The sequence below is a fragment of the Synchiropus splendidus genome, chromosome 13, assembly GCF_027744825.2.
Source record: "Synchiropus splendidus isolate RoL2022-P1 chromosome 13, RoL_Sspl_1.0, whole genome shotgun sequence".
NCBI lineage: Eukaryota > Metazoa > Chordata > Actinopteri > Syngnathiformes > Callionymidae > Synchiropus > Synchiropus splendidus.
Genome location: NC_071346.1, coordinates 10,065,592 through 10,084,216, shown reverse-complemented (window position 1 = coordinate 10,084,216; position 18,625 = coordinate 10,065,592). Strand labels below are relative to the sequence as shown.

Below are 18,625 nucleotides of genomic sequence, written 5' to 3'. Positions count from 1 at the left end.
CGTCACAAACAGGTTCCACTTAATTCCCTGATACTTGTTTTCATTGTGAGTCAGTGACAACAAACATTTTTATGTACAGCAACTGCGGTTTATTGGATTATTTTCTCCCCAAGAGACAAAGGTATAACCAAACCCCCCCCCCAAAAATACAGGAAGTCAAATATGAGAGGTTCATCAATGAGTACACAATGGTTTCTGAAGACTGTACAAGTGGAATGCACTCTTAATCGTCCAGGAAGTCATCATCAAGGTTCACGTCTGTGGTGTCTATGTCATCCAGCTCCATGTTGTCCAGGTCCTCCTCCAGGTCATCCAGAGACTGGGTAGACAAAAAAAAAAAAGAGTCAGTCCAGATGGTGTTCTGAAGCCACTCATTGGTCTAATTAAAAGAACATGTTGTGAAGTTACCTTGTCTTTTTCTGGCTCTGACAGCGTTGGTACTTCCTTCTTGGTCTCTGGCAGACTCAACACTTCTGGTTGCAAAGGCTCGACCTCAACCGGAAGTGGAGCTGACATCGGTGTGGGCTCTTCAACCTCCTCTGTCACCTGGATGGAATCAAACAGAGGAAACGATCAAGACGGTGCAAATACTGAGCAACTTAAGAGTAAATTTAAAAGTAACAATACCTTAGTCACAACGGGAAGGAATGTTCCTTTGGGCTCGTATCCCTCCGCTTCCTCCAAAATATTCCTGTCTTCATTGGCCTGAGAAAAAGTCAGGATGTTTTCAAAGGTGTTGCATGTTGAAACATTCACAATAAAACTTACTGTGACAAGAGGGTAATCTGTTGCTGGTCTCGTGGTGCCCAGGCAGGATTCTCTGAGATAATGTTCCGCAGCAAAAGCTTCTTTAAGTCCAGGGAAGAGATTTTCATACTCAGTGGGGTCGGCTAAAGAGTCAGCAGCCTATAATAAAGAAAGGCAGTTGCCTCAGCATCACTGAAAAAAATACAGACTAGAGGAAGACACAGAATTTGGTTGAACATTTTCCAGACTGACCTTCTGGTTAACCTTAGCAAGGCTTTCTCTCCACAACTTGACAACACGAGACACCTGGCTGGGAAGATAAGTCCGAGCCAGAAATGCAGCTTCAGGCAGACGATTGGTTCTGATCAGAAGCTCCAAACAATGATCCAAACTGCAACGAGACATCAACATCAACACCAATAAATGCTTGTCCTTCATGCTAAAACACCTGCAGCACTTACTTCCCCTGCAGGAAGTAGGTCATGAAGGCAACATTGTTCTTGCCATCTCTTTCGGCTCCTTCTGCCAGCTTCCCCACCATGGTGGCGTTCCCGGAAGCAGTAGCGAGGAGCAGCAACCCGCCGTAATCCTGGGCATGATGCAGACACTCCTGGGCCAGGCCGAATTGGCATTTACTTATCGCCAACTCAGCCAACTGCTTCCACTTCTGCTCCGACTGTAGACATAACAGAAAACCTCTTTGGACACTGGATTTAAAGAATATAAGACTACTTACTAAACACAGTTCAACCCTAAAAAAAAAAAAGAAAAATAAATAAATTCTACCTCGGCCTCCACAGCAAGCTGGTAAGCGATCTTCAGCTCTCCCAACTGTAACGCCAGCTCAAACCTGTGCTCTGGATCTGTCGACACAGCCAACGCCTGCTGCTTGAAGCCCTAAAAACACACAACAAAAAAATACTCAAATCCTGGTATTCTCCAGCATTCCAGATTCACTTGATCCCTCACCTGTTTCTCCAGGAAATGGGCCACCCTTGTCCGCTGCTCTTTAGGAATTGTAGGAAGAACCTTGTCGGCCATCCCAAAGTCCCTTCTCATCACAGCCGTCTGGTACTCCAGGACTGAAACCAGCAGGGAGTAGCTGACAATGTTGAGCTCCTTGTCTCCAAGGTACAGACGATCGTCCTTGGGAATGTATCCAAGCAAGTACATTGTTCTGCAAAGAGTAGGATGAGTGAATTGTCATAGCATAAAGCCGTCAGGGGAATCATATTTTAACCATTTTTATTTCATTAAAGCTGTTTCTTTTACCTGTCCAAGTGAGCAATAGTGACAATCTCGCCTCCTACAAAGTAGTTGAGCCTGTTCACTGAGCTGGTGTAGATGAAGCAGTCGCCCACCCACAGTCCAGTTTTCACAATCTCCTGGATCTCGCCTTGGACCTGCATGAACAAAGACAAAAAAAAATGCTATGTTAGTCAATAGTTCAAAATGCTTCACCCACACAGCCAAATATATTTTTGGTGTTTATCAATGTATTTGGACAGTTGTAGTTGTCTTTAAAACTTGACTGGTGATTAATGTAAAGATTTCAACATGAGTTGTTTTTTTTTCTGATCAAGGTATGGGTCGCAGCCTTGACATAAAAATCCTGACAGCTTTAGCATCAGAAAACACTGAACAAAAGCTTACGAGAAACTCACCTCAAATGCATCCTCAATACCATCCTCAGTCACTCCTTCATTGTTTTCTTGAGAGGCAGCCACTTTATCGGCCAAATAACGAAGAATGAAGAAAGACTCTTCTGTGGCAATACAGACCAGCTCACCAGAGTCAGACCAGAAGATCTAGGAGAAAAACGCTACATTCAGACACAAAACACAAACATAGACAACTAGAAAGCTAAGCAGTAGCATCATACATGTTTCGGCTGAATTTCAATGCGGCGGATGAGTTCAGTGTTTTCCCAGTCATAGAACGCCAGGCCATTCACAGATCTCACTCCCAGCAGGAAACCTCCGTAGATACCTATAGAAAACAAAGTAAAATAAGTGTTATGGGAATGACAAAACCACCAACAACACACTGTTATTTTCAGTACCTTCAGCTCCGAAGTCTGGCTTGAAAGATTTCTTCTCTTTAAAGTTTTTGAAGATTTTGACGATACTGTTACTTTCTCTGATTGCATATCTGTAATAAACAAGTGGTGAAATAAAACCCAAATGGTTATTTAAGTTTAAAAATGAATGTTATTATTATCATTCTTTTATCAAACCGGGAAAAATCTTAAAGAGTAAAAACATCAAAGAGCCTTTGTGAGGTTTAAAACTTACATAAAACACCTGTGAAACTCAACACTTACTCAGAGGAGTCATGTGCCCAAACAAACTCCTGCGCTGAGCCGAAGCTCTTGTTCCTCAGAGCCATAGCTGTGTAGATGATGTACTCTCCATCACCACAGACCACAACAAATCTGCAAAAAAAAAATTTCAAATACACATCCATGCCTATTTTCACCAAAGATTCAAACGTGCCAGTAAGAGCCTGCATACCGTCCATTAGGATTGTGTTGAATTGTTTGTGGGTAGATTTCACAGCTGCCCATGTCTTTGACAGCCAGCGGAAGTCTCTCTCCGTCCTTGATCTCGGCATCTCCCATGGCCTTCAGGTTGGCCTGCTGTATTTCACTGTGTTTGGCCCAGATGATTTTCCCATTGGTGTCCATAGACATGGCTGGCTCCTCACGACCAACCTATGGAATGAATAAGCAATGTTCAGTCTATAACACAAGGTGCAATAGAGAGGAAGAAAACTGGAACATGAAAGGTGATAGGTGTATTGGAAAATACACTTCTTTTCACATTTATTTTAGTATTGTAATACTTAGTGCGATTTATTTAAATTTGTGGGCAACAATGATGTTCCAATATCTACAAAAAAGTAGAGTGAAATGACAACACTCCTTTTTGGATGTACTTGGTAAAACATGTTGTGATGTACAGTACACAATATAACTTTTCTGAGATATATTGAACTCAGAAATAACAAAAATAAGCCTCACCTTGATTATGATGCTGCCTTCATCGTAGCCCAGAGCCACATTGTTCGAACCCCTTAATCCACAGACGCACCAGACTCGCTCCATGCCGTAGTTCAGAGTGCTCTCCAGTCTGTAAGTGCTTGAGTGCCAGATACGAACCGTGCCTAAAGAAGACAATGTTGAAATGGTAAAAGGCTTGAGAGAGCGTTTGCAAATCACCATTTGAAACATATTTCAGCATTTCAGCTCACCATCCTCTGATCCAGTGATGATGATTGGAAGCTCTGGGTGAAAGCTCACGCATGAGACATTTTGGGCATGGCCCTCCAGAGTCTGCACACAGGTTTTGTTCTATACAAAGAAAGACACAGCATGTTGAGGAGTTGACACAACAAGGATAACATTTTTAAAACTAAAAGCTCCATTAAGTTAAACTAATGATTACACTACAAAATATGTACAATGAAAAAGTTAAAAAGAATGAGGAGTTGCAGGATCATCAATACAGCAATAACAAAAGAAGATACGCATAAAGAGCTAGCCTGACCTGATAGTCCCAGATCTTGACCTGGCGATCGTCAGCCCCTGAAATGAGGTAAGGCTTGTCGCCTCCACTGTAGTAGTCAATACAATTGACTCCTTTCTCATGGCCTTCCAGAGTGAAATTGGGAGCCGAGGAGCCAAGCTGCCAAACCTGAGAACAACAAATAATTTCTCAGAAAAGAAATAACAGAGGCAGATCGATTATATTATTATTATTGTTGTTGTTGTTCCATACCTTAATTGTTCTGTCCAGGGAGGCACTGGCAAACTGGTTATTGTCTTTTGGATTGATCACGATCTGCATGACATAGTGAGTGTGACCTTCGAAAACCTGGCTGCATGACCACTTTTTGTCCCAGTCCCACAGCTTGATCAGCATGTCATCTAAATGAAGAAAATAATTTTTAATACATATCACTAAATAACAAAACAGAGGCATCTAAAGCCTAATATCATATGTTGTTGACATACCACTACTAGTCAGGATGTAAGGCTGGGTTGGGTGTACTGCAATGCAGCGTATGTAGTCTGAATGAGCCTCGAACATGTGGACACGCTCCAATGTGTTGTAGTTGAACACACGGATCTGCATGTCATCCTGTGCAAAAGAGGGCGAATGGTAAAAATGTAACTGTTTGCTTATCAGATTTTACAGATTATGAATGCATACACGGCTGAAACATAGAGTGCACAATTGTTTCAGATGCTCATTTTTAAAATTCACTTTTATTTTCAGTGCAATTCAGATTAAATCAAAACGATGAATGTCACTTACGGCGCCGGTGATCACCCAGTTCTTTCTAGCCACAAATTTGGACGCTCTCACAGGGAGGTCGCAAACTTCAAAAGTCTTCACCAGGGTCTGAAAAAACATCACAATTGTGTTTAATTCCAATATCATGGTCATGTATGTTTCACGTGTGGCCTCACCTGTGTCTCATGGTTCCACACACAGACACTGCCGTTGTAAAGACTGGCGAGCATCCATGGCTCAGTAGGATGAAGATCAACACTCTTGACTCGGTCTGACCGGGCCGTCAGCCTCCGTTTAATGTCCAGCCGCAGAGGCTACAGGGAATGATATTAAAAAATATATATATCGATTGCAGAGTAAACAGAGCAACAGTCAAAATGTCCAATGGAAGACGGTTTCATAAACTGAAAACTACAGCCGGTTTGACACACGTCAGTTATTACGTTGATGGCAAGACATTCAGGATAATGTCACGATGATGTTTGATTTGCGAGTATGTCATTGCAATCTGAATTAATCCGGTGAAGTAGCGTTGAACTACTAAAGAGCTTGCAGAAAATGATCAGAAAACATAATCGCGGCAAGCTACATGCTAGTTAGCGCTGGTGAGAAATCAACATCGGCCGTGTTTCCGCTGCCGTATTGCACAAACTCGAGACAACCAAATAACACGTCAGGTAGGTATAAGACGCTCTCACCATAATTTATCGACGAGTTGCCACAATAAAACCAGAGAAATGCTAGATACGTGTCAATGGCAATCGGAGTCCCAGCAATTCCTGAGAACAGCTCACTCGCCACTGACGTGGAACTTCCTGAAAGAAAATCTCGCGAGAATTCCAGGTTGGAACTGGTGACGTGCCACGGATGCAACAAACACGAAGTCAGAAATAAATATGAGGCGAATCATTGTTGTTAACAGTGAGTCTATTTTTTGTCATCCTATTTATTTGTTCATAAACCAATCAGAACTTTTGAGTCAGTAAGGTTCTGCGGGCATGAATATGAATTATTACAATTTACATAATTTCATGTACATTATGGAAGCATAACTTATCATCCAGCAACGTTCTGACAAAATGTATTACATATAATAACAGAACCTAATTACTTACATTTGTGGTTACTGTTTATGATAAGATATATGAATGGTATGTTCCAATATAGATCAAATTTACTATCATTTACTATAATAATAGTTAAAGATAGTAGTGCTTACCAGACTGTTAAAATGGAAAAGACATGTTTTAAGCTTCAGGTTCTTGTATCACTGGTACTGTCTTTTCTTACAGAAAAGTTGCAGCATTATTTATTAAGGTCTGTGTGTAAACTATATTTTTATTTAATGACCCACCTGCCCTGTTGCGCTGTGTCATGTGTCATATTGATGAAGCGCCAAGTTAATGTTTATGGTCCAAGCTCGGTCCAACCCCATTTATGTTGAACACGGAAGGGCCAACGCAACTTTTGCACTTCATTTTCATTTTTATTGACTGAGAATTACTCATTTTCACACAAAACAACAACACAAAAAAGAAACTCAGTTTGATCACAATCTCACAATGTCATTCTTGCATTATGAAAAACATGAAGACACACCACACAGGAACTATCTGTCTTTGTGCTGTATTATTTGTGGTGTGCTGTGCTTTATTCTGTTGCTGAATCTCTGAATTATGCTTTCATTTTTTTTACCTTTGATTATTTAAGATGTTAATAAACAAAACATTGTCATTATTTGATTGAAAAAAAAATCAAGTAGTTTTCCAAATATGTAGAGCCAGAATGCGTACTTGAAATACATCATTCTGAGCAAGTCAGAGAGCAGCGATCGATACGACGTGTCTGGGGAGATATAAATGAACAGTGCCTGCAGGTAGATGGTGGGATGGAGCTAAGGACCGAATAAACAAGAAGCAGCAGGCATGAGAGCCTGGAATGAGAAGTGAGTTGGACGGGTTTCAGCCAATTTAGTGAAGGCGGATTGAGCCCACAGATGAGATGAATCAGAAGGCGGCGTGAATGCGGTTGTCAGAGTGAATTTCTGTTGAAGGCAAGTCAATTATTTGTGGAGTCACTCGCCATTACAATGCATGCTTGGCTCCATATGTTCGACCCCTTGTCTTATCTGTTCCTAAATATGACATCAAACTGAGTGACGTCACTTGAGAGCACCTTCCTCCTCCTAAGTGAAGCATAATTTAAGTACTTTCTATTGAGAATAAAACATATATTTTATATACTTCTGCCTGAGCACGATTGTGAATAGATCATGACAGATCTGTAAATCTTCTGTTTATTTTGAGGGTCCTTTAATCTGATTTAACTCTGTTATGTTCCTATGTTCCCTCATGACCACATATATTATTTTCTCCTTTAACAAAGCCCTCCATCCCCTACCTCCCCATCAAGTTTTTCCAGATTTTCCCTGACTACTATCAGTGAGCCACCTAAACTGTTGTTCAGTTGTTCAAGAGGTCAAGGTGTCCGTACTGCTTCCAAAGACAAAGCAAAGAGTTGTTTAATTCATTGATTTATTTTGCAATTAATGGCACATTCCCAAGGCATTTTGAATGTATATACACATATCACAATTGTATTCATTCCAGTGACTTGATGAGAAGGAAAGGCACTTAACAAGCCTTCACACATGCTCAATCCTGTCTCCGTCCTCCTTTCATTAGAGCCCTCAATCAGCGTCGCTCTCCTGTCAGATCAGCTTTATCTATGGATGCACCCACAACATCTAGGCATGCAAATCAAAGGAGCATCCTTTGATTTAGGCGTCGAAAGACTAAAGCATTGGCACCGATGGTTATGATTTTCTGTTAGATGAGCGAGGGGTTGCGGCGGAGGATGAGTCGATGGAAGGTTGGAGGCTGTCGGGATGCGAGCCAATTGCAGCCGGGGGCACCGTTGGTTTAGATGAAACCTCCTTCTTAGGTTTTTTTGAAGACCTGCTTGGAAACAACTCCGCCAGCTCTGAGCTCCTATAGGAAACAGGATACATGTATATGAGGAATTTCTTAAAAGACAAGAGTTCTGTTCTGTATTGAGTGAGCCTCCTGCTTAGATGAGATCCCATTAAATGTTTTTTTTTAATTATTTGTCAGATAGATAAATCCCATCCCAGCCGAAATGAGACACCTTGAACCACAGACTTATTTTCCTGCCATTTAGAGACGTTTCCCTAACTACAGTGAATAAAATAAATAGATAAAAACAGAATAAAAATGCGACAATATTTTTTTTGGCTATTGCTATATTTTTTTATTGAAAGAGTATGTTTACAAAGCCAGACTTTTAAATTGAAATACATTGTAAGTTGAGAATGCACTGCAAAATATTCCTCTTTCCTTCTGTTCCTATATTGTGATATAGTGGATCATCAGTGTGCTTTGTTTTGACGGTACTATTGCTGTTTATTGTATTCTATTATTTGTGCTGTAAATAACCCCATCGGGATAAACGAAAAACATGAAGTTATTGTATACTTTTTTATGCTCCCGCTGAATCCAGCGTTTAAAATATGTGAATTTATAATGGGATTTCAGTAGTAGCTGCATATTAAAAATCTAAAAATGACATTTTTTTTCTTGCAACTTAAGCTTTTTTTTCAGTCCTCTCCTATGCTCTACTGCGAGTCACTTCCAGATGACTGGTCTCCTCACCAAGGGAGAAATCCACTTGCATAGTCTTTCCTACACAGTCTTCTAGTTAGATGGCTAACAAACATCTTATACCATTCTGACTACGTCCACTTGATGGCAGTAGTGTCCCACAACCAACACCGCCCTTCTCTCTTCCACTAACAACCAATTTCATGGCCGTCGGTTGAAAACATCTGCTTGAATCAAATAACGCGGCGGATTATTTTTGCTGAGCTTTGATATGACTAATCACACGAAGAGAATCTGATAACGCCGCGCCAATGAAAAAGATAATGTGCTCGTCGTTGCTTTTAATTCTTTTCAGATGATAATACTCTCATTACGGGCCACTGTGTGCGACTCTCATGGAGCAAAAAAAAAAAAAAAAAGTTTATTGAAGTCAGAAATGAAATGTGCGAAGTCTGGATAATAGGCCTCACAATAAGACGAGGATGGTTAGCTCGGATTAATAATGTAAAAGTCGATTATGGTTCCGAAATAAATGAGGAGGAGTTTCATTCGAAACATTCCGTTATTGTTGACAGTCTCTTACCAGATGCAGCTCGTCTCCTTCCACCCAGTGAGTCCAGCCTCTTCCTTCGATCTCCCCCTTCTGCACACACACCAGCTTGTCCCCCTCCCAGGTGATGGTGGTCTGGGAAACATGGAACAGAATGATGATATGAAATGGCTTTGCTGAGGTATTTCACTAAAACAGGCTGCACAAACAGCCCTCCCTCCTAAAATAAATACCATGATGGGACAGAAATTGCAGCCACCGGGGACGTCCACATCCAAACACCAGCTAAACAGCTTATAGTAAATCTATAATCTGCCTGTGGACACACAAAAGGCTTGTTTGATTTGAGAAATGGCGAGTACTTCCTGATCCCCTCAATACTGTTGTGAAATCTGATTATTGTTTTTTTTTTTTTTTTGTTTTTTTTTTGCTGCTTGGATGGCAGCTGTTCCACAGTTCATTATTATGGTAATATGGAACAATGATTTGGAGCAAGTTTTACCTCACAATATATGCAGCCGGGAAGTGTTTTCATAGTAGTCGTCCGTAGTTGCAGAAATTTTTCACGTGAATATTTGGCTTTATTACTTGTATTATATAAGATTTAAAGTCACTAAGGGCACAAAGAGAAAAGGTTATTTAGAATATTACTAGACGAAATTTCATGAAAAAAAAAAAGAAAAATAAGGGTCCAAACATAATGCTAAATCAGTCTCCTGTTTAATCCTGTTACTTTAGCATGATTATTGCTGCGTTTAGTGTCTTGATCCAAGATTGATCTTTCATCAAACCCGTCCTTCTGGGTCAATGTCACGGCTTTGGAAAGCCTCCGTAGGAATTGTTGGCATTTAAGATCTACAGTATATGAGCACTTTAATTTAGCTAACAGATATCAATAAACTACTTACTATTAGTAGCATATTAATCACTTGTCTGAATCTCGTCCATCATGTATATATATACTACCCTGGAATAGTGACCAAGAGTTCACTCTCAATAACACAGATGATTGAAAATAAATAAGGAAGTAATTGGTTTATTGATATATGTATTAATCATACAGTATACAATACGCTTACAGTGCTCTCTGAATTACTACTATGTTTTATATAACAATAATAACCAAGAATATAGTGACACCAATGCAACTGCAATACTACTATCATAAACAATAATAAATAACATTATTTCATCCTGTGTCTCTAATACATTGGTCTCAGACTCTCCGCTTTTTTTTTTTTTTTTTAAACTTTATCCCACACAAAAATGTCATTCAACAATAACATATTGTTGAACATATAACATATAACATCCAATAATCATACATCAAAAATACGTTATTAATTACGCCTCTAGCTTCTATTAATGCTTTTCATCCTGTTATTATATTTTAGAACAGCACTCCTTTCCATTGTTTAACTTCATTTTTTATTTATAATATGAAATTGTCTATCATTTGTCCATGAGAACTGTATCTTAATATAATATAATATAATATAATATAATATAATATAATATAATATAATATAATATAATATAATATAATATAATATAATATAATATAATATAATATAATATAATATAATATAATATAATAACAGCTGGGTTCAAATCTCACCATGCACTTCCTGTCGTCAACCCCAGACAGATCCTCCTCAAACTCTTTGCCCACGTAGAAGTCCATGTTGTAGTTTTTGAAGGTGCTGAGGGTCTTGATGATGATGTGGTCCCCGTCATGGGTGATGTCTTTGTCTGGCTTCAGCAGGGTGGCGATTTTCCTGATGGCAACGTTCACGTCTGCAACAAGCGAGACGGATATAGCATCTCAGATGACGGCTCATTTGCATGCTCGTCCGATTTTATTAGCGTCTAAGAAGGATGTTTTCATATTTAAAAAAAAAAGAAAAACCTTCAGGATGAGTGAGAATCATTGTTTATGATTTGGTCAGAAAATCCTACCATATATAAATATGAATATTATTGGGTTTCAGAGCACAAAAATATAAAGACAAAACTGCAGAGACAGATCTAAATATTGACTGTTTTTTGACATTACAAGACAGGATGCTAATATATAACCAAAATGACACTGTTTAACTCCAGATTGTAGATTTTCACTCTTAGGCAAACAGATTTTCACATTTAATACAATAATCATCACAAAAATACAGTTCCTTTCTTGTTTTTGGGGGGGAAACAAGTATGCTACTAAGGTTAGGAACTGTACACTGAATCAAGTCATGGGACAGCTGTTGTTGTAATTAAATATATTTCCCTTGGTTGAATTTAATTTCATTACAAATTCAACTTTGAACTTTTGATGTCATGAATGCACAGTGATCAAACACATCAACAGATGACCATTTAGAAATTCCCGAGGCTCAGTGCATCAACTGCATATCCCTGACCGCTGCAGGCACTTCATATATCTTGTAACATCTCACTCAACTTTCCTTTCTGCTGTCTCACCATGGCTTTCGCTTGTCACAATTGTGTCACCTAGATATTACGCAGCTGGACACCACCAAACTGGAACACAGCATTTACACAGAACAGATGAAAACTGGATCTTTCTGTCTTTGATTTGATTTCTGATTTTCCACTTGAAAGGAAATGAGCTAGCTCCCTTTCCAGGATGTCCCCACCTCCTGCCCTGTAAAGCAGGGATAGATCACAAGGGTCTGGCTTGATGTTACCTCCAACATTAAAAGTAAAGTGCATGTTCTACAAGAAGAGAAATGGCCGCACTGAAAGTGTTTGCTCGACACCGATCTATGAGGCACTCACCGAGAGCTTTCAGATACTCCTCGAAGTTGTCATTGGCGATCATTTTCCAGTATCCGTTCAGATCCACAGGCATGATGGTCGTCTCTCAGGGTCCTTACCTCCAGTTAATGAAAAGGTCAGCAGTGGTCAGCGACTGATCTGACAGTGTGAGTGCACGGTCTGCTGTCAAAAACCTCCTTTTGAGTCAAGCTCGCTTTAATCCGATTACGTACCTGCTTTCATTTGTCAAATAGAAAACGCTGCTTTCTCCTCCTGAACTGGGATCGTAAGCCCTTAATCCTCGGCATCACACCGCCCGCATAGGCCGCACAACGTAACGTACACTGGAGCGCTTTATTTGAGAGAACACGTACTGCGCCAAAGTGAGATTACAATGAATGCACTTCCTTCATCCATTAACGCGGGGCACATATGTAATTCCACGTGTGACAGATTTGGCCCTTGCTCGGCTTCTTTTGGACATAATGAGGTCTTTTGAGTCAATAGCAAAGCTGAGGTCTAAGCGTGAACCTGAGGGATTGAAGCATTGATGAATTATACCTGAGAATCTTTACTTTTAAATCAGTAAATGGTCTCAGTAACGACTCTCTGCTCCTGCTCCTGGAGGTAAGGGACAGTCTGGCGTCTGAGAGTGTTAGTGGGTCGCTGTCTTGTGATGGATCACTGACCTCGCAATGTGTCCCACACCTCTGGCCCTTAAGTAAGTCTGTAAAGAGAAACTGTTGAATGCTGAACCAGAAAAATGGGAATTAAGGTGCAAAAAGTGAATCAGATTGCTTTAAAATTCTTCATTTTTTTGGAGTATTAAATAGGTGCTGAGAACTCTGACAAGCCATTCGTTTTCATACAAATTGTGATGTTGACATTATTGCCCATCATATATTCTATGTAATTTGTGTTAAATATGTTTCATGTATAGTGCGCACAGCAGGTGGCAGTGGGAACTCCGTCCACACACACTGCGAGCAGCAGCTTGGACAAATGAGAAAAGGTCTCCATGAACACGTGAAAGCTATTTTATTTTAGTGAGTAGATTTTATACTGTCTTTTATAAACTCAACAGATTCCTAATTTCTTTTTCTGCTCAACCCACATCATGTGACCAGAAGTAACATTCGTGAAGCCACGAACCTACAGAAGAAATCACTTCCATTTTAGCAGGTTTCCAATCAATATTGAAAGTTTTAGCAAACTCCCATTCATTGTATCTGCCCCGCCATGGTAGGCGAGGGCAATAACGGAAAGGTTTTTTATTTTCACCATTTAATGCAATTATATGAAGAAAAAACATGGCTTCATTAAATGGTTAAGTGGTTATCAGGATTGCCGTTTGTAAAGTCATACATTACTTCAATATATTCTCTTAATATTGGCAGCTAAGTGAGTCTTTTTAAGTACTTGATAAAATGAATTCATACAATTAGAAAACATTTCCAGTTAAATATCGCCAGTGAAAACATGTGATTTGTCATGTCGTTTCATAAAAAATGGCTATAATTTTCCTGATGCAACCTTAGTCAGACAACAACCTCTTCAACACGCCATTTTATTTCACACATTTGAGAAGCAGCACAAGTTTGGAAATGTGGAAAAGTAATAAAACAGAGCACACACGTTTTGAAGTGTTTTGAATGCCATCATAGTTAACCCCCAATTTTGAAAATAGTCAAGAAAATACTCCCCACTATGTTATGAAACGTCCCAAATTTATATGGAAAATGATGGCCCTACAACGCACTCCCAAACTAAGCCATCTTAGAAGACAAATGGTTCAAATCTCAGCCAGACTGCAGTGAGGTGGAAGCAAAGAGAGCCTTCATTCCCAGAAGAGAAGCACAGATCTGTGGTGGAATTCACACTTGAATAACTCCAGTGATGTATCGCAGCAGCAGCAGCTACGCTCTGTCAGTCATCCAGACTCTCCACTGGCTGCTGTGCCTGCTTGGCCAGAGGCCTCAGCACGGCATCCTTATTCCTGCGCTCGCTGTCCTCCGTGTATAGCTGGTGCTGGTGGATATATTCGATCACCGCATCGGGAATCAGGTACTTCACGCTCAGTCCCCTCCTCAGAGCTCGGCGGACCTCCGTGGCGCTGGTTTCATTCCGGACCCATTCTCTCACCAGGAAAATGTTCCTCTTGTGGCGAGAGAGGATGTCGGACTCATGTATGGCTCTCTCAGGCTGTAGTCCCCCGCGACTCACGCAGACAAGGCCGAAACGTCCGACCAGCTCCTCCACGTGCTCATCCAGCCACATACCTGGGATTTCAAAGGTGTCAAGGAAGTCAGCCCCGCAGAGGAGCTTTAACTGAGGACCTGCCGCAGGAAAAAAATGGTGTTGGTGGAGACACATTTTGGTAAAGTGGCTCAAAAGATGCTCAAAAGCAGTTTCAATAGCAAGTAGTTTTACACCACCTCCAACATTTTTAAGGTTTAGCATAGGATTAATAGGTCTGTATGTCGGGGAGTGATTTTACACTTCACCATTAACTATGTGGAGGCATGAGTCATGGGATATAAACCCAGCTGTCAGACAGATACTCTGAAGTACACATCTGTTCCAATTATGTCAACTTGGATGAAACCCAGGAACACTTATCTGGACAGCCTAAGTGAAGAGAAACATTCCTTACTTAAGATGGAAGGAGTGTTTCCATCGGAGCCAGTTCTCTGCTGGTACTCTTTCTGAATACGCCCATAATGGTGCCTGAACATGTGGAGAAGAAAGGTGGTAGAGATCAGGTTCAATCTCTAAATATGGAGTAAAAGAGGAGGACAAGGTTAAGCATCTTTGCATGAGTAGGCGTGATGACGACTGAAGTGTCAGGAGCCGCTCTGAGCTCAGAGAACAACAGGCTACTTCATGGCCCGTGTTGCACAAACGTCTTAGTGACGCCCAGCTGGGGTGGAAGGTGACAGCACGTAAGTGGATTTGTGTAAAATGTGAAGAAAAAGGGGGGAGCGGATGGATTATAGCAAACTCTTAAAGTTGCTTTAAAAATGCCCCACTCTTTTGTCCTAGTAACAGCACGGACATGTTTGGAGGAGCCCAGTGAGTCAGTGATCACCTTCACATTGCAGCTCACGCTCCATATTTTGAGCAGATGGCGGCCTCATTTTTACCTCATCAAAAGTCAAGACCTGGTGATGATGAGGTCTGAGTTGAACTCAGAAACCTACTCCAGAGGACTGAAAGCCAATTCCCTTCATTCTGACAGCTTCAATATAGGTGTTAAACTTGAGGCCCAGGGGCCGGATCTGGCCCGGCATGTCATTTTAAGCATGTCTGACAGGCTTTCTCGTAAGAGATGTTACATTTATCTGAAAACAAACTAACAACAAAGAGCTAACACTCCGAATTAGCATCCAAGTGAGTGATGTTGCATTATTTCGACTTCCATTTCATGTCAATACATGCATTTAGTTAAACATAGACTGTGTTTAACCTCTAGGCCACTTAAGTGATTGAGCATGACACTCCTAACCAACCATAAAAAGATCCAATCAGATTATGTTTCTTTTCTGAGGTATGATGATTTTAAGATTTCAGATTTATGAAATACAATCCAAAGATATCTGACATATAAACATAAGGAGCATCCATGGCTGTACCTCAGAGTCACCACCGTTTCAGTCCAGTCCGGCTGACGGCTCTCCCAGTCATCAACCGTGACCCAGTTAGAGGTCTGCAGTGCCAGCTTTGCCATGGCTATTCTGTGCTTGGACTGGACCAGGCCCTGTTTCCCATAGCCGTCGCTAACTGGAGACACTATCCCGCCGACCACCTGGTACTGACCTGCGAGCAGAAACAGTTTTTGTTAACAATTTTACCAATGTATGATACAAAAAGACAGATTTAGTTCTGACCGCATTCATCCCTATCAGTCAGATAAACTTGGGTTTAGGATTAGGTTATACTTTCTGCAACATTGTATTAAAAAAATATGCTTTTGTTTCTCTAATATTATTTAAACAGTTACAAAGAAGCTGATGTCTTAACTGACATTGAGCAAAGGGCAAAACATAAGAGCATTACTCGTGCCTGCCAACTGAACATTACATGGTCATTTTAATCATGACTCAGCACATTTAATACACCTCCTCATACATTCTTAACAGCTCAGGTTTCAGGTTTCAAAACTATGATAAGCGTCAGATGAAAGAATAGCGATCAGAAAAGCCACTTCCACTTTGGTGTTCGACAAGTATAAGAAACATACACTTTGTTATTAAAGCCTGAATATGATGAACGTGTTCTATCCTTGTTTGTGTTTTTCATATAAAGGCTTTTGAGAAAAGGCAGACATGTTTTGCTGGCGAGTGTTTTAGCTTTGTAAGAGGCTTCTTAGTTACAATAAGACAGTGAATTTGCATTTAATAACAAGAGTTTTCGCTGGGATGGAAGTGACAGTTCAGCGATACCTGAAGTGTCTGAATTAAAACCTCATTAAGTTGAGCGTGTCAGGGTGATGGACTGTGATGATATGGGATGTAATGATGTCTGAGACAGGCCTCAGTCCACCTGACTGCTGTGGCGAAACGGAACTTAGGAGAAATATCTTTGGTGAAATTCAGCGATGAATGTCACACTGTACAAAACAGCAAATCATGATCATCACTCTGTATTTAAATACTGTTGGCCTCTGTGACAGGCAAAAGAAATGGCAAAGAAGATAACCTTATGATACCTGCATGTCGTTGTTCAGATGTTTTAAGAAATTAATGAATATCAGCTTCTGTTCAGGACTGGATAACACGACAATCTCCGTGTTCATTGGAGAAAATTGCACCTCATTATTCATTACTACTTCAATCCAACATCCTGACAACTTCTGGTTTGTCACCATCGCATTGACGCGTGAGCAACATGGCAAACTCAGCCGCATTATTTGATATCGCTGCCTGTTCACAGAAAAGTAGGACACTTTCACTCGTCAATTTGCATTACAACTGCAGTGTGAAAATCTCTTGCCTCATATAATTTCATGACTTATTAAGTTAATTCAGTGTGACTTTGGTGAATGTGTGCCACTTATGTTACCGCTACAGCTCATTGCAAGGATAGAACACTGACAGTCGGGGGTTCTTAATACTTTACATAATGAAATCCTGTCTTCAGAGACAGAAAATCTGTTTTATTAAAGAGCTGCCTTCAAAAAACCTCATTATAAAAATCAAACAATGTAATGTAAAGCATCTGTGGCCTTTGCCGATATTGGAGTCGAATGTACAATATAGAAGGGATTGAATATCATATTGGAATTGCGTCTAACCGGTGCCGTGCATGTGATCTCTGGCCAGCTCAAACAGCCTCATGTGCTGGTTGGTGATGGGGTTGAAGGAGCCGCATGCCAACAAGACCAGTGGAATGCGCTGGAGGCCCATCTTGGTGGCAGGACTTCTGGTCCCGTTAAAAGAGCCTGGCAGGAACATATAGCGAATAACCTTGTAAATAATCAGCAACAGAACACAAACAAATAATCAAAAAAATACACACATCTTTACGTTCGTTTTAAGTTCATAATTTCACGGACATAGCAAGAAAGTATATGCTAACACAAGGGAAGGGAAAACTCAGCACGATAATGATATAAACTTGAGTGTAAAATTGTTTTTCGCATTTGGATTAGAGAATTAAAACAGTATAATGACCTGTATCATCTATGTAGAGCATATTGTCTTCAGTGCTTCTCAGGAAATGAATATATAGAGTTGCACTTCTGGTACCGCTTATGACCTTACGTCCTCCTACTGACAAGTCGACACCGTTGATACATTTAAGAGCAACCCAGATAGATATGGAATAGAGAGAGCGAGCCCTTGTTGTCCTTTTTACCCGTCATTATAAGAAGACTAAAATAAAAGACGGTGTGTGCTTTCAAGGAACATGAAAGGGAGTTTGAGGCTTATTGAGCTCTCTGAATTACATCTTCATAATGTTTCCCTATAATCTTAAATGATTCAGAACATGCTTTAAAGACTTCCAAGTCATGACCGAAGTGGCTGTTATGAAACCATTTAACAGCAACGCTTGTGAATGAGTCGCCATACAACCATTTGACATTGACGCTGCGGTGATGCAACCGCGAAATAGCGGGAAGAAAAGCTCAATACCAAAGACTGAAGACATCCATCACATTTATAGATCTTGAGAATGACAAGAAAAAAAATTAGAAGTCTTACATCAGTGGCATCTCACATTGTTGACATTTCGCGACGGGTGTCGCACTTAATCATTCCGTCTTCTACTGAACGGCTGCTATCGATGGTTCCGCAGCAGACAACCCGGCTAAAGCGCGACTCCTGGTGGACAAGTATCGATGACAGTGGAGCTCTCCACGGTGCTGATTTATGACCGCCCTCATGTTTTTGTTGCCTTACTTTCAGATGACATTTGTGCAAGTGCAAATGGCAAAACTACAAATATGAAAAATTGAGAAATTTAAACTGTAGAAAATATTATATTTGTTACACTTCATGGTCATATTAAGTGTTATTTTCGTGCCATGTTTTTCCATCAGAAACATTTTATAATCAGGTGTTGACCTTTTATAGTGGCAGCACTCACATACCTGGACATATTCCGCTTCTTGTTGAGAGAAAATAAACAAGGCCAAACAATAA

The 18,625-nt window shown here is 40.4% G+C and overlaps 3 protein-coding genes across 4 annotated transcripts; all 3 read right to left on the bottom strand.

Moving 5' to 3' along the window:
- Positions 1-86: 86 nt before the first annotated feature.
- Positions 87-5,861, bottom strand: copb2 (COPI coat complex subunit beta 2). Its single transcript, XM_053882392.1, has 22 exons — positions 5,744-5,861; positions 5,222-5,359; positions 5,067-5,153; positions 4,763-4,889; positions 4,527-4,675; positions 4,296-4,442; positions 4,000-4,099; positions 3,770-3,912; positions 3,261-3,460; positions 3,071-3,181; positions 2,810-2,898; positions 2,630-2,736; positions 2,412-2,555; positions 2,020-2,150; positions 1,717-1,924; positions 1,534-1,644; positions 1,209-1,423; positions 1,000-1,138; positions 769-906; positions 628-705; positions 409-546; positions 87-319 (listed from the first exon to the last, which is right to left on the bottom strand). The coding sequence occupies exons 1-22, from the start codon at positions 5,744-5,746 to the stop codon at positions 224-226; spliced, it is 2,799 nt and encodes a 932-aa protein (XP_053738367.1). The 5' UTR covers positions 5,747-5,861; the 3' UTR covers positions 87-223.
- A 1,701-nt stretch (positions 5,862-7,562) lies between these two features.
- rbp1.1 (retinol binding protein 1, cellular, tandem duplicate 1) lies at positions 7,563-12,171 on the bottom strand. The gene is made up of 4 exons (XM_053884285.1): positions 12,003-12,171; positions 10,834-11,012; positions 9,249-9,350; positions 7,563-8,035 (listed from the first exon to the last, which is right to left on the bottom strand). The coding sequence occupies exons 1-4, from the start codon at positions 12,073-12,075 to the stop codon at positions 7,985-7,987; spliced, it is 405 nt and encodes a 134-aa protein (XP_053740260.1). The 5' UTR covers positions 12,076-12,171; the 3' UTR covers positions 7,563-7,984.
- A 1,363-nt stretch (positions 12,172-13,534) lies between these two features.
- Positions 13,535-18,272, bottom strand: nmnat3 (nicotinamide nucleotide adenylyltransferase 3). 2 transcript variants are annotated; one of them, XM_053884284.1, is made up of 5 exons: positions 18,185-18,272; positions 17,275-17,421; positions 15,614-15,797; positions 14,635-14,708; positions 13,535-14,317 (listed from the first exon to the last, which is right to left on the bottom strand). In XM_053884284.1, the coding sequence occupies exons 2-5, from the start codon at positions 17,384-17,386 to the stop codon at positions 13,908-13,910; spliced, it is 780 nt and encodes a 259-aa protein (XP_053740259.1). In that variant the 5' UTR covers positions 17,387-17,421; positions 18,185-18,272; the 3' UTR covers positions 13,535-13,907. The 2 variants fall into 2 exon arrangements, with proteins under 2 accessions (XP_053740259.1, XP_053740258.1); XM_053884283.1 differs by lacking the exon at positions 18,185-18,272 and adding an exon at positions 17,654-17,820.
- Between the last annotated feature and the right edge of the window lie 353 nt (positions 18,273-18,625).